This window comes from Antechinus flavipes, chromosome 1, assembly GCF_016432865.1.
Source record: "Antechinus flavipes isolate AdamAnt ecotype Samford, QLD, Australia chromosome 1, AdamAnt_v2, whole genome shotgun sequence".
NCBI lineage: Eukaryota > Metazoa > Chordata > Mammalia > Dasyuromorphia > Dasyuridae > Antechinus > Antechinus flavipes.
Genome location: NC_067398.1, coordinates 721,134,905 through 721,150,879, shown reverse-complemented (window position 1 = coordinate 721,150,879; position 15,975 = coordinate 721,134,905). Strand labels below are relative to the sequence as shown.

The 15,975-nt window shown below is 47.6% G+C and overlaps 1 protein-coding gene across 2 annotated transcripts in view; it reads right to left on the bottom strand.

The window, feature by feature from the left end:
• MAPK1 (mitogen-activated protein kinase 1) overlaps positions 1-15,975 on the bottom strand; it is a 55,721-nt gene that overhangs the window by 9,251 nt on the left and 30,495 nt on the right. For both annotated transcript variants that reach the window (XM_051973286.1, XM_051973287.1), the window contains exons 2-3: positions 4,897-5,079; positions 3,879-4,068 (exon numbers count right to left, since the gene is read on the bottom strand). In XM_051973286.1, the coding sequence (XP_051829246.1) occupies positions 3,879-4,068; positions 4,897-5,079 (373 nt within the window). The remainder of the gene's footprint in view (positions 1-3,878; positions 4,069-4,896; positions 5,080-15,975) is intronic.

Sequence of the window (15,975 nt, the reverse complement as noted above, 5' to 3'; positions counted from 1 at the left end):
AGCACTCGGCAAATGACTACGCCAATCCCACTTTAATAAGACAGAGATTATATTTTAAAGCCAATATAGTGTTTCACAACGGTCAGTTTCCAAGATCTAATGAATGTCCCATCAAATGCCAGCAAATTTCCTTTATATAAAACTCAGTGGCGTGCTCCTGCTCAGTGAGATGGATCATCTCTGAATATTTGATCCCATCACATTTCTCCTGGAAAATTCATGAAAATCAGTAACAAAAATGAAAAATAAAGAAATGAATAATTATCATTGCAGTCTATTTTGCCCAAATAGATGTTAATAAGTTAAATTAAAGGTATGAGTTTTTACAAAGACATAAAATGTTTAGATGAAGTGAAATGAAGTTTGATTATTTATTTCTTTTGTTATTATTATTTCTTTTCTTTTTTTTTGCTGAAGCAATTGGGGTTAAATGACTTGCCCAGGGTCACAGAGCTAGGAAATGTTAAGTGAGGCCAGATTTGAACTCGGGTCTTCCTGACTTCAGAGCTAGTGTTCTATCCAATGTGCTCCCTAGCTGCTGCCATATTAGATAAGTTTAAAAAACTAATTTCAGAAAAGGAAATCAACTAAGACAAATTAGTCCCCTCTCCCTGAAAAACTCCTTGGATTCATGTGAAAACAAATCCTGTAAAATATTGAAAAAACAATTCCAAAATTACACAAAAATAGGAAAAGAATTATGTTAAACTCCTTAAATATATCTTAATTCCCTAAAACAGGGAGAATCAAACCACAGAAAGAAAAGCACAGATCAATATTAATGCCCATACACCCAGTGACCAGACTGAATTTCTAGCAAAAGCATAAAGTTGATTTAATATTAGGAAAATCATTAACATAAGGGATTATATTGATAACAATAATGATTATAATCAGTAAAGGCAAACATTTGTTTCTATTGCAAACATTAAAAAACACAGAAATAAATCTATCTTTCCTTAACATGATCAAGAGAATATATCTAAAACTAAGGCAGCATAAAAGATGTCCACTGTCACCATTTCTACTGGATCAAATTGCTAGAAATAACGGTTACTGGAATAAGAAAAGAAAAAGAAATGTTATGAACATGTATCAGAAAAAAAGGAAGTTTTGTTTTGTTTTTTCCAAATAATATGAGCCTGGAGAATTCCAAAGCATCAAAGGAAAATGAACTGAAACTTTAACCAATCTGTAGAATAAAGTAAATCTACATAATTCATCAGTGTGTGTGTGTGTGTGTGTATAAAAACCAATAAAAATCAAGTGAGAAGAGCTTAGAAAAAGAAATTCCACTTCAAAAACTAGAGGATGTATGGGTAAATATTTGGGAGCCTAGCAACCTAGATACACCTAGGAGATATAAGAATATAAATATAAAACACTCTTGACACAACCCAATAAGAAGAGGGATAAAACAGTTCATGGTTGGGCTGGGCCAACAGTACGGCAATCCTACTTAACTTACTTTTTCAGTTCTAAAAAAACAAAAAGAAAAAGAAAATTTATCTGGACAACAGAGAGAAAGCACTACTAAATCTATAGCCCCAAAACAAAGAAAGAGGAACTAGACATATAGTTACAAAACTATTTATAATAGTTCACTTTGTGGTATCAAAGAACCGGAAACCAAGAAGGTACCACAAGAGGGAAATGCAGAACAAATTATGCATAATCATGTAATGGGAATGAAATTACGCTGTAGCAATCAACAGTTACCCTGGCATGTACTAGGAGCTTAATAAATTTTTTTTCGGTTAACTGCCTGAAATTAAAGAGAAGACTGGGGAAAACTATGAACTCATACAAACTAATGCAATTTGAAGTTTCCAGTCAACACTGAAAAAAAATAAAATAAAATAAAACCCATCACCACCACAATTCTGAAAGCCTGAAGATGAAGATTAATCAAGATTAGTGCCTTGATGGGCCAGCATTCCAGAATACCAATGATGAATCCTACCTGACTGAGATGATGGGCAATCAATTAAAAAGAAGAGGAGAAAAAGAAAACTGAATAAACAATTTCTATGCTTTTAAGAATTAGATCAGAACGTAAATTTTTTCTTAAATGTAAGACAAATAGGTAATTCTTCAATTCTTCTGCCGCCATTTCTCAGGATACAATCTGAAATAATCTTGTAATAATCACGATGATCAATCCAGATTTTAAAAGACAGCCAGTATTAAGAGAAATTTAAAGCTAAAAAACGGAGGGGAAAACCACACACAATTCTCAAAACTGGAGTACATCTGTGTGTGTATGTGTTTTTTTTAAAACAAAAGCAAATCCATTTAAATTGCAGTATTCCTCAAAACACAAGCATAAGAGGGAGAAACCTTGGATACAGGCCTGCACAAATTTTCACCTCTCCCGCCCATCCTTATCAATGGCACTCCCACATGATGGGTTGCAGAGTGAACACAACCACACCTCCAGCTGCCAAATGCATTCAGATGAATACCTCCTGAAAATGAAAAGGCATGTGGTACGGGCTACACCTCCAAGGAAAAGAAGAGTCGGGGGAGCTCGAGTCGGGTTCAATCTGCACAAGGGAAAGAACTCCTCCCCCCTTCCCCCCCCAAGACTGCAACGCAGCCCCATGAAACAGGCTGACGGGTTTCCGGAGGTAAGAAGTGCTTGGAGACTACAGAAGACTACAACACAGCCCTGACCCTCCAAGAGCTGACAATTAAGAGAGGGAACGGAACACAGATGGCGATAGAAGGACACAAGGGAAGATGTGCTAAGAGCCAAGAAGAGAGATCGAGCACCATTTTTACATTTTTTACATGTTCTCATCGGGGAGTTAACAGATTGAGCAGCCTCGGAGGTACGCACGGCACCGCAGAAAGCCGCGGCCGTTCTTAGGATGGTTTTTCCCCAATTAGAGGAAGGTACCTCGGCCCATGAGCCGGCACCAGGAGGCAGATGGGCCAAACAGAGCTCCACTGACCTCGGAAGGATCTTCCATGATGGCAAACTGAGTCAGCTAACGGTACACCTGACTCCTCAGCCTCTGCGAGCAGTCACTGCTCTGGCTGACGACTGGCCCAGTGATCCAAGCTGGCCGAGCCTCCCCTGGATGGAGGAGCAAAATTCCTAGCATGGGAAAGTCCCATGCCTAGGGCGAGACAGGGAACAGCCGCCCTACAAGGCTGAAAGCGTGCTCTGGCCCATCTTAGCAACAACAAAAGCATCTCAGGGCAGCAAACTCCTAGTTTGACCCTCAGCTTGCCAAGACTCAGAGAGGACTCCTTACTTTCAATATAAAGTCCTTTTGTGCAATAAACAGAAACATTGGGATCAAGAGCGGAATCCACGTGGCCCGGGCTAATTCCCCAGGATTGAGGCTTCTAGTCCCCCAGTCTCATCCAGTGGGAGTGGGGACCTATATTGCCCAGTTGGCTTCTCTAACAGGCAAGGTGGGCACTTGCCGGGACCCTCACAATCACTTCTGAGCCACAAGGCAAAGTCCTTGGGGCCCTCGATGGCTCACGGCCTGGGGCCTCTCTTTCCACCTGACTTGCGGGCAATGCCTCTGCTTTGTGGTCTGGGGGCTTTTCTACAGGGTCGCCTCGCCCTGAGCCCAGGCTCCCTAAGCACTTTCTTTCTCTCTCCTCGGAATAACAAACTCTGCACAGGGGTCAATGAAGCCAGACAGGTGGGAGCTGCATGAGGGGTGAGAACCTGGAAGCACAAAAGGGGGATGTGTTAGTAGCAACTGTTCTTTAAGAACTTGAGGAGAAGTCACCCCGTTCTCCCGGGCTCTCCAAGAAGAGTTCTGCTCCAAGGGCCCGGACAGACGCCCGGGGAAGGCGCCGAAGGGCCAAGACAGAAGACTCGGGACCCCACCCCCAGGGGCCAAGGCCCTGACCTTGAGATCGCAGGTGGTGTTGAGTAGCAGATTGGAAGGCTTGAGGTCCCGGTGCAGAACATTGGCTGAATGGATGTATTTCAAACCTCTTAGGATCTGATAAAGGAAATAACAGATGTGGTCGTTGCTGAGGTGCTGTGTCTTTAAGAGCTTGTAAAGGTCTGTCTCCATGAGGTCCTGGACTATGTATCTGCACAGAGGATTAAGGAGAACCACCGACATCAGAAAGCGCCATTCAGTGGCACGGGGGGAGCCCCATGGACAGCACAAGCCCTGTGCACACGCCCGGCCCTTCCCTCCCCGAGGGCACCCCTCAGTCCCAGGCCATCCTCACAAGCAGCTCCCCCTCCCCTTTCTGGGGGAATTGGAGGCCCTAACTTGCCCAGGGTGCCAGGGGTCCGGAAAGGGCAGAGAGCTAAATCCCGATCTCTGACTCCAAGCCCCACAGCCCAGGGGATCCCTAGGCAGAAGGGGCCTCCCCGATGCCCCGGGCCAGCTCGCAGTTTGGGGGAAGGAAGTGACAGGGAGATGGGGCAGCTAGTTAGTGCAGTAGATAGCACGCCAGACCTGAAGTCAGGAGAACCTGAATTCACGTCTGGCCTCAGACACTTAACGCTTCCTAGCTGTGTGACTCTGGGCAAGTCACTTAACCCCAATTGTCTCAGAAAAAAAAAGAAGGAAGTGACAAGGAGGCTGATAGGGTGTGAGAAGGACTGTGGTCAGAGCCCGCCCTACAGTGCCAACCCCCCAAAGTCTTCTTCCATTCTGCAGGAGGAAGATGAGAAAAACAGGTCGAGGGCCTTGGGTCGAACTGCCTACACCAGTCACTGGCCCACTGAGTGCCTCAGTTTCCTCATCTGTGAAGTGTCTACCTCTTTTAGCCCAGGGATCTCCTTGGCCTAGAAAGGGCGAGCATGTGCATACATTTACAGCGACCCCCAGCTAGAGGGGGAGGACTTGAGACCCAGGCCCTTTGTGATCTCCCCCACTCATGCTCCAGGCTTCCCACAAAGGATACACGTCTTTCATCTGCTCAATGGCCGGGGCCCGGATGATGTCGTTGATTCCGATGATGTTCTCATGGCGGAAGCGCAGCAAGATCTTGATCTCGCGCAGGGTCCGCTGGCAGTAGGTCTGGTGCTCAAAGGGGCTGATTTTCTTGATGGCCACTCGGACCTTGTTGACATTGTCATACGCGGAACTGGAAGAGACAGAGAAGGGACGTGAGACTCTCTGGAAGAGATGCCCCGTGGGCCCGCCCAGGACAACCAGGTCACAGCGGCCAACTCGGGGCATCTCCCCCTAAGCCAACTTCGGTGACACAGAACTCGAGCCTCCTGGAGCTACCGGGGCCCCAGGCCGCCTCACCCCCTGTGGTCCCAGGTTCTCGGGGTCATGACTGCTTGGATAGTAACAAGTGCTTATCGAACTGTTCTCAACAAATGGTAAAGGACCCACCAGCACAGTACCAGGTCCCATAGCGGGTACCAAAGTGAAGCCCCAAGGTTGCTGTCTCCTCAAACATGGAGCTATATTGGCCCAGGACCTTCTGTACCTATATATGCTGCTACCATCAATTAGTCCCAATTTGAAATGATGCTTCAAAAATCCCACAGATGTCAGAATCACAGGCTGGTCTTACAGATTATTCTAATTTACTTTTTGAGGGTACGAACCTGAGGAACACAGAGGTAACGTTAGTATATAACTATTAAGCACCTACTGTGTGCCAGTCGCTAGCACATTGGGAATATGAAGAACATCAAAGTACAGGCCTTGACCTTGACCTCTACCGGGAGCCAATGTGCAGACACGAAAGTGCCCACCAATCACAGGAGAGAAGGGGAACCAAAGGCGGCTTCCCGAGGAAGGCGAGCCGAAGCTGGGATTTGAAGGGAGCCAAAAAGGCCCGGGAGGCGATGAGGAGCAAGCGCAAACTCCCAGAGAGAAAAAGCCAGAAGTCCATGGGCCCTTAATAGAGGAGGTAAATTATATGGGGCTTTAAAAGCCAACCAGAGGGCTTTGTATTTGCTACTGGAGGCAGGGATGGGGCCACTCAGGTTTCAAAGATGACATGGTGGGACTTATGTTTGAGTCTGATTAATCTGAAGGATGACTGGAGGGTGGCCTGGAGCAGAAACCACCCAGGGGACCAATGGCAGGGTTGGGAGGAGCGTTGTGGCTTCCGGCTTGACGCCAGCATCCTGGCCAGCTCGCCCTCGGGACAGAAGCAGTTTTCTCCAAGTAGAAGAGCCTGGCTTTGACAGAAGGAGAGAATTAGGCCCACCTGCAGCACAGCGCCTCTTTAAAAACCCAATTTTTCTCCCATAAGAACCCCATTACAGCCATTTCTTAACCGTTATGCCTGAGACTGGGGGGGGGTCAGCCATCACAGAAGCTGGTCTGGAGTGCTCAAACCAAAGCCTAGACAGAGCCCAGCAGTGTCTCTCCTGCTAAAACAGATTGTCAAATCCATATCCAAAAAGCGCCTTCTACTCTGTGCCCACCGCGCTTCATCTCTCGCCCAAACCAGGAGCCACCAAAAGCAACCTGGAAAGCCCAGGCCCTACCGCAGGTACCACTGCCTTGCCAGAAGGAATCCGCAGAGAAGATCTGCAAATTAAGGATCCGGAAGAAGCATTCATCTTTAGATGCCCATCCAAAAGCAGCACCAAGATTTACTATGTTCCCCCCAAGATTTTCCGATTCTCAGCCACCACAGAAATTAGAAATTCACAACAAATTCCCGAGCAAAATGAAGGTTCTGCTTATATCTGATTGAGTTGATTCGACTCAAGAATTTATGCAGGATCTAAGATTGTTCACTTGAATTCTATAAGGAAAATTGTTTTTCTTATTTTCCCTTATTTTCTAGAAGGGAAAATAACATTCTCCCACTCTTCTAAGACCTTCTAAGAGGAGAAGCCACAGCTACGCACACAATTAATTAGGTGAATAAATGAAAAAAGATCCAAACAATGACGTGCCCTGAAAAATTCCAAGATGGAGAAATCATTTCCAGCAGGGGGCAATTTTGGAGGAACCAGGCTTTGAACACATGGAGATGAGCAGGCCGGTGAGGAATCCAGTTTGACTGGTGTTGAATCCAGGGAAAGCAGTATGAGAAAACAGATGTTGTGGAAGGACTTGAACATCAGGATTAGGAGCATGCAAAAGTTTTAGAGAGGCTCATGTAACTAACTGCAGTCATGCTCTGGAAAGGGTCCTATCTCCGAGTACAGATTGCAGCTCTAGAGTAAAGCTCCTTTCAAAGGATGAGAGGATGGCGTCCTCCAACACTCAACATTATCCTCTCTTACATAACGGCTGAAAAATGCAAGGCTCCTTCACTTCACAGACAGAAACCGAAGCTTAGTGACTAAGCTGGGAAACAGAAGAGACAAAGCATCACAGTCCTGTTGTGAACGTCTCCACAGGTACGCCATTCCAGGGACAAAGGTGCGAACAACCCTGAAGAGCTCACCCACAGCATCATTTCACTTTTAAAAGATTATTCTAATTCTCAGCTCCCCAGCAGAATAAATCTGCCCACTTCCCACTGTCCTCCCCCCAATGCATTTTATTGCTTTTCATGGGTTTTCCCGATCACCTCCATATATGATTATAATTTTTCTTTATTAATAAATGTTTTTTTTCGAATTTGCAAAATGCAACACTGAATTATCAAAAATTCGTGCCATAGGGTTTGAAAAAAGGAGGTTCTCTGCAGAGATGAGAGAAACAGGCTCAGGGCCCATGGTCACACAGCTAGCAAATGTGGGAAGATGGATTCCAGTCTAGCTATTCCTGGATTGACTCTGCCACAACATTATAGGGTTTATCAGAGGCTGGACCTTGTTCTAATAAATTCCTATCAGGTTAATTTTTGGATCCCAAGAGAAAAAAGTCAAACCAGAAGGTAACATATTGTCATAGTATCCCAAGCCACAATAAGCTCACAGCAAGTCTGTGCTTATAGCACAGTCTATAGGCAAGCTCTAAGGTTTTCTTCCTCCTAGGCCACAGAAGGGGAGCCTTCCCTGTCATAAGGCAGATTCAGAATCTCAATATCCTACCAAGAACCAAGATCTTCTCTAATGGATTAACCAAGTGATCATGCATCTTACTTGAAAACTTTAACTCATAAGCATTTATCAAGAGCCTACTGTGCGCACCATCATGGGCCTCCAGAGTAAATCTCATCAGATTCCTGGCAGCTTCTACATTTGCTTCTGGAAAACACTCACTGGCCCTAACTGATCCCTCAGGCCAAGAAAAGCACAGCTAAGCTTTCTCCAGATCACCGGCACATTTCCTTTTTTCCCCAAGTCGTCTTTTTTTAAGGCTCAACAACTCTGCCAAGTGCACTCAACTTATCCCAAGCACAGGGCTTTCCGTCAGCCTCCTTAATCTCACCTAACTGAAACTGACCCACCATCCTCAGCTGTTGAAATCGCTTTGCAGCTTGACCATCATCTCCCACTCTAGCTCTGTCTCATCTGCAGATCTGACTTACGTCCAGTAGAAGCACCGCACTGGAAGAGTGAACACTTCTGAAAGCCTTAAGAAGTCCGACCAGCCCTATCTTCAGAGGGCTGATGACTGAGAGCAGTACTCGCTTGCTGACCAAGGAGAGATGGATGAAAGATGCACAGAGGGAAATCCCGGGACTTCAGTCTGGAAAGATCAATGATAGTAACTGGCATTTATGCTAGGGCCACAAGGGAGCCTGAAGTTCCTCCAGGAGATGGATGAGCAATCTGCCCACGAGATGGACGATGAACGGAAGAAGGGAGAGGTTAGAAACACAAGAGACCCAGGAGGAGGCTGCTCGGACACCCACAGCTGGCAGACAGGGCCAGAGTGAAGATCCAGCAAAAGACCTACAGGGACTCGTCCTATAGGAGAGGGTGAGGTCCTAAGAGCCGAGAGAGAAAAGGCAGGAAGGGGACAAAGAAAAGGCCACTGGACCTTTGGAGACTTTGGAGACAGCGGTGTCCATTAATGGATGAGAAGAACAATAAAGAATGGTAGAAGATGAAGAATGATAAAAAACGAGACGCCAGACTGCAGAGACGTAAGAAGAGAGGGAAAGGAAAGGAAAGGAAGTCGAGACAGCCACAAAAAGGAGAGACGCGGAACCACATTAATGGGGATGCCTGAATAATGTGAGGATCTGCAAATGGCAGAGCTAGGGGCATATCTCAGACAGCAGGTGGGGGAAGCCTGAAGGCATGTGGAAAGGGGCAATGGGGCGAAGGAGTCCGGACTGAGCCGGATTCCTGCCCTGGAGACCCCTAAGCCTTCCCCCTCTGGGAGATGCCAGAGGAAGGTAGTTTTATCAGGGAGAATGCTGACAATGAGAAGACTCGGTCCCTTGCCACCGGTCAGGAATCCAACAACCATCACAACTGGATGCTCAAGGGATCAGGTCTAATTTTTCAATCTTTGCATTTGGTCATTCTCGAGGCAGCAACATAGGAAACTTGACAAGAAAAAATCACCTGGAGGTAAGGTGAGGATGAAGAAGTGCAAAAAGACACAATCTTTCGGACAGCCAGAGCTCAGCCACCATGCTGATCTGAACTGCAGCAATGGGACCGAGCAAAGGGAGCCCCACTCCGGCCCGGTGAGCAATCCAGCGGCCTTCCCTCTGCCAAAGACCGTGATGGGAGTACAAGGGCAACCTGCTCATGGCTCCAGCTGGGAGTCTGCACAACTGACTGAACCTGCCTACAACCTGTTACCAACACTCTCCTTCCTAGGGCTGTTCTTAATGCAATATTTGCTCCTCTCTCAAATTCCTTCAGCAGCAGCTCACGCCTCTGTGGGGACAAATAAGCCAGTCTGAACCCTCCCATTGGCCACAGCTTCTCCAAAAGCCCCATCCAGGTAGCAGCCCGGCTCATGTTGGGCCCTCCCATAGGACCACATACAAGGGTGCCGAGGGAAGGAAGAAGCCTTCTGAAGGAATCGGGTTTGTTCCCGCACTTGTGTGTCAGGGCTGGAGTCAGAACTCCATCTCTCAGACACCCCATCACACTCAGTCTTCTCATCTGTAAAATGAGCTAGAGAAGGAAGTGGAAAACTAGTCCGGTACCTTTGCCAAGAAACCTCCAAATGGCCTGCACCCACTAAGAGTCAGATGTAGTTCAGCCCCTTCCGCCTTACACATTTGTGTATTCTGTGGAAGGGAATCTCACTAAATTCCAGGCTCCTCCATTTGTGGGGAGCCCTTGGTTTGAATCCTGGCTCTGACCCTCCCTCAGTTACAGACAGGTGAGTGAAGCCTTCTCTACATCTCCTGTCAAATGGGGAGAAGCCTGGATCCAGCAGCTGCCCAAGCACGCTGCCTGGGATTTCATCAGTTGTTCTTTCTACTTCATCATGGTGAATACTGGGCCAGGCCCCATATCAGAAAGAGTAAAGCGATTCGGAGAAGAAGGGACCTGGCCCAGACTATGCAGGGGAGAGGCAGGAGTGTGGTTGAGCTTCTGCCAAGGGGAAACAGAGCCGCAGCACCCAGAGCATCAGGCGGCCTTTGCCCCTCCCTCGGCACCTGGGCTCTTCTGCAGATGCCTTTGGGGGAAGGGGGGGGCGCCCTACTGCACAAGGCCTGTCCAAAAGGGCTCAGGAAGGCCTCTGAAGTTCTCGGCAGCCTCACAGCATCCTTCTGGCCCTCCATGGCCCGGCCCAGCTGGCTCACCACATAATCACCTGCGAGCTGTCCTCCCTGCCAGGAAGGCTTCCCTACCCATTCTGCACCCACTGGGTGGGAGGCCACGCCCAAGGCCAGCTGCTAACCCCTTGGCATGATTCAGCCCTCCGTGCTGTACGCACAGTGCTAGCCTGTCACAATGTCAGCTCCTGGATGGCAGGGCTCTTCCTGCTTTTTTCTCTGTCTCCCGAGACTCTAGCGGAGCATCGGGCTTGAGGACAAACTTCACAGACACTCCATGAGAAAAGACATAAGTGCTGGGTGGTGGGCTGGCTCTGCTCGGTCCCCAACGGGTGGAAGTTGTGGAGAGGCCGACATCAGGCCGACCGAAGGCTGAACTTTCTAACAACTGGACGGCTGCCCAGCGGCAGAAAGGGCTGCCTGGGAAGGAAGCCCACCCCCACGCTAGCTGGTTTCCTGCGGATACCTGAAGAGAAAGTGCTCCAGTTCAGGAAGGAATTCTAATGGGGGGAAAAAGGGGGAGCCAAAGCCCATCCAAACCTGAAATTCTTGACTGACTTGGGGTCAATTCAAAAGGAAGAATTCAAAGTTCCAGGGAGATTTGATTCAGTAGGTTCTAAGTCCCCCCTCACTGATCACCAGCATAAGGAGCATTTCTGGAGAGAGTGAGGGTCTACAAGGGCTCTCCCTGTGAGATTTTACATGGCTCCTGTAACTGTTATGCCCCATTTACACAAAGAACATCAGGCTGAAGTTCCAATGACCTTGTGAAGAGGAGAGCCGTCTACACCAGAGAGGACTGTGGGAACTGGGGGTGGACACAATGTAGCATTTTCACTCTTTTTGCAGTGGTTCGCTTGTGTTTTGTTTCCTTTCTCATTTTTTACTGGTTTGATTTGATTTTTCTTGTACAGCAAAAAATTGTATAAATATGTATACATATATTGGAATTAACATATTTCTACCATGTTTAACATATATTGGAGGGGAGGAAGGGGGAGGGAAATCAGAACACAAGGTTTTGCAGGGGTCAGTGCTGAAAAATTACCCATGCATGTTTTGAAAATAAAAAGCTTTAATTAAAAAAATAATAAGATCAGGCTGAGAAAGTATCAGTTCCTTGCCCACGGTCCCAATGCTGGCATCTGGCTAACGCTGACGCAAGGCAGTGCGCAAGCCTCCGCTGTCCCTTACGGAGCTGGGGGGGAGACAAGGCAGAGTGTTCTCTCTGCGGCGGGTCTGGAATGGTCGGAATGGCCCGGCGGGTCCCAAGAGCCACACTGTGTCCTGAAGTTGCCTGAGCAGAGATGGATGCGGGCACTATACTTGGGCAGCTGTGTGGATGCTGCACGGGGCACAGAGGTCAAGCCTGGCCACAGCAGAGTGAAGGGAAAGGCGGGAACCAAGACATGGAGACAGTCTCAAAGACTCATAGCTCTGGAGCTATGGCCATCTTTTCCTGGCAGAGCCTCATTTTTCCCATCTATCAAATGGGAATTGCAGTATTGCCCACTGTCTTACAGACCTCTTGTGAGGAATTTACTAAAAAACACCAATTAGTAGGTACAGTGCTTTAGAAAAAATGAAATTCAATCTGAATCCATTACTCTTAAATTCCCACACAATCTAAGACCACAATAAAAACCCAACAGGCATGAGAATTACTCAAAATGAAAGACCAATGTTGTGATGACAGGAGGGCGTGACTGAGATAGTGACAGCTCTGCAATCATAAGCAGTGTGATCAACCAGAAAATCCCCAGGCAGCCAGGAGAGAGCATTTCTTCCCCAACAAATCACACCCTTTTGACAAGAAATCATTATCCGAGTGGCCCTTGCTGGAGTGACTCAACAAAGCACTCTGGCCGGGGGAGGCCTCGAAGCACTTGAATTTCCCAGGCCCTAAGTTTGCGAGGGGCTGTCAGCACACCCCGGCCACTGCAGCATCATCCAGATGCTCCCACGAACGGACACTCACCGGTAACTGCCATGGGCCTCACCACAGTGTCTACGAAGGGAACGATTCCCAAGCAGGCCAAGGGGGCAGCACTCGGCAACAAAAGGGCAGCGACTTCTTGGGCACTTGCCTGTCAGGAACTAGCTGTGGTCATTAAAGAAGTCATCAGGTCCTTGGTTTCTGGATCTAACATCTCTATTAACATAACACCATTCTCCTTTTTTATATCACTTGTAAATCAAATTGCTTGCCTTTCCAAGGAGGTGGGACGGAGAGAATTTGGAACTTAAATCGTTAAAAAATTGCCAATATCGTCTATTTGATGAAATAAACATTTTACAGGGGGACAAATCTTGACTGTGGTGAAAGGCTTTGTGTAGAATTTAAAATCTTTTTCTATTTTATTCTAATAAAGTGCCCTTCCGGGCTGCCAATGCCTTTCAGTTTCCTTTTGAAGTATTGTTTTCTCTCATTAGAATAGAAGGGTGCTCAGGGTCCCCACAATCATATCTCCTTTCCTTAGTCTGTGTTCGTTCTATATGTTCCGATTCTAATGGTGACTCCTGATAAAAAGAAAAACAAATTCATTTTCAAAGAAATGAAGTCGGACTCCGTGTGGATCAGCACATAGCATTTTCACTCCTTTGGTTTTTGTATTTTGTTTTCTTCCTCATGTTTTTTCCTTTTTGATCTGATTTTTCTTCTTTGTGGAAAATATTTGTGGAAATATGTGCTGAAGGATGCACATGTTTAACATATTTTAGATTACTTGCCCTCTGGGGGAGGGAAAAAATTGGGAACACGAGGTTATTATCTATATACATATGTTCTGAAAATAGAAAGTTTAAGAAAAAATGAAGTCCTAGAAAACTGTGTTCTAATGGCCCAAGTCTATGTGCTAGAATAAAAGGTGACCTTTACTTGTCACCTTTCTAGGGAGCAGGACTGACCTCTGCCCTCCACAGAGCTGGTCTCTAGCACAGCTGCCAGCAGGCCCGGTTTGCCTGAAGCTCAGTGGGGTACTGTTGGTCGACCCGGACTCCAGGGGCTATTGGAGTCAAACACAAAGCTTAAATTCAGATCTAGGACCGTTTACCCAAAGGAGGCCCAAAATCAAAATCACCTGGGCAGGAAGTGGGGGCACAGTGCACCGAAGTCAGGGAGGCTCAAATCTGGCATCAGGACCCAGCTGTGTGGCCCCGAACACGTCCTTTACTCTGTCTGCCTGAGTATTCCTGACCCATAAAACCAACTGTAAAAGGAAATGGCAAACCGCTCCGAATGGAGCCATAGGGTCCGACAGGATGCACAACAATCACTGCCTCGCTGGAAAGTGGGGAGGGCAGCGTGAGCCAGTGGGGCCCAAGGCCTCTCTGACCACCACCAATGATGACACTAGAACTGTCTTTGAAGGGAAGAAGAGCCAGGCCAGATGACGAGGGCGCTGACCTTTCCCAAGCGAGTTTTCGTCCTCCCTCCACTCGAGGGTGGGCACCACAAGGCCCTGGCTACCACTAGCTGCCACAAGACGGAATCCTTGGAGATCACCAGGAGACCCTTACCCGGGGAGGGAGCTAGGCCCCCCACACGGCTGACACCGGAGAAGACAACATCAAGAGTCTCCTTTCCCCGGGCAGCTTGGGGACGGACTCGGAGTCTGGGGGCAATTCCCAACATGCTGTGTGACGGTGGCGTCCTGCAGCGAGTCTGACGAGCTGGCCGTGGGAAGGACGACGTGATTCATCTGTAGTTTAGTGGCTGTCGTGACTGTCGTGCTCACATTAGATGGTCAGTAAAAAGCTGCTGTTAAAAGCTGGTCTAAGTTCAGCGGATGCCATCTTGAGATATCCAAGTGCCATCCCTTGCATATATTTTCCAACTATTAAAATGCTACCTCTCCACAGTGAATGGGTTATTTTTAGAGGAAGCCATTAAGCGGCTGTTCTCGAAGCTCTCCATTTTTTGTGAACTTTAATTATCTGCACAGAAAACGGTACAGTACAGTACTTTACAGATAAAAATTAACTTGTCTAAGATATTCAGCCAGTTTGACTGATCCAAATTAACGTTCCAAAAATAAGTGCGCAGATAATTCTACTGAAAATGTACGCCTTGCAATTTGCTTCTCAACTAAAAGAAACCCCCCTAAGTCCTTGTCAGAGCTCACAAAAAGGGGTCCAAACCAGAGAACCCGAGATTTTAGAAATCCCTAAATCCAAAACGATACGGGGGCACGGGCAGGCTGACCCCAGCTGCTCTGCGACAAGAATGGAGAGGAAAGGTGGGATCCACAGATTCCCCTGGCAGTACATGGCCCACGGTGGTCCTCGCTACAGGCGGGCCGCCCAAACCAGAGAAAAAGGCCATGGGGAAACATTTAACAAGAGAAACAGATAATAACATGTGGTTCTCGTGGTCGACTGTGGCTCCAGGGACCCTCACATCTATACCCATTCCTGACTTGAGTTTGCTGCCACTGACCTAGAACTTGCCCAGAATTTGTCAGTGAAGTCTTTTTTTTTTTTTTTTTTTAAGGCAATCAGGGTTAAGTGACTTGCCCAGGGTAACAGCTAATGTCTGAGGATGATGAATTGGAACTCAGATCCTTTAACTCTCTGGGGCTGTTGCTCTATCCATCACACTACCCAGATGCCCCCAAAGCAGGTCCTAAAGACAAATTGGGGACACCCAAGCTACCCTACACTTCTCTCCGTAACTATTGTGAAAAATCTTCATTTTCCAAATTTTTTATTACTGGATTTTTAAACTTTCCCAAAAACCACTTGCATAAATTATTATGCATCGTATTTCTAATATATATAAATAAGGTAATGTGCCCATAAAGTCTTGTTTTAAGGGAAAAACCTTTAATTCAGGCTAAGCTGGAGACTTAGGTGGCTCATCAGGTTTTTAGACATAAAAACCTGACTCGAAAGGTTCAGCCAAAGAGATGGGTGCTGCCCAAGACGGTCCCTCACGGGCGCACAGAGAGGACCTGGACTGGGTGTCTGGTGCTCAGCAAAGGCTCCCCAGCAAACTCTTGCACTTCGACAGTCAAGGGAACATAAGCACACCTCTGGTATCCATGGAGGGAGAGGCCATGAAAGGACCCGCCTCTCCTCAAAACCCAACTTGTCTCTCCTTCCTAAACCATAGAAAACTGCTGGGAGGACCCCCAGACTCCCCCCAGCAGTCCTCCTGGACTCCAAGCGCCCCCACGCTCCATCTGCTGACAGGGCCAGACGATGTCACCTTTCTGCCATCCCTGCAATCCGCCCCCTTCTCTCCTCTGCCACGGCTGCCACTCTGGATTCTGAGCGTGGGCCTGGATCGCAGGAGCTGCTGGGAGGAGGAGGGGAGGACACCAGCCGCCTGAAGTCTCTCCTGGCTCCATCCGGCCACTACGAGACCTTCCTCAAGCACAGAAGGGGCCTGTGTCCACTGCCCCGCAGGGGCTCGCG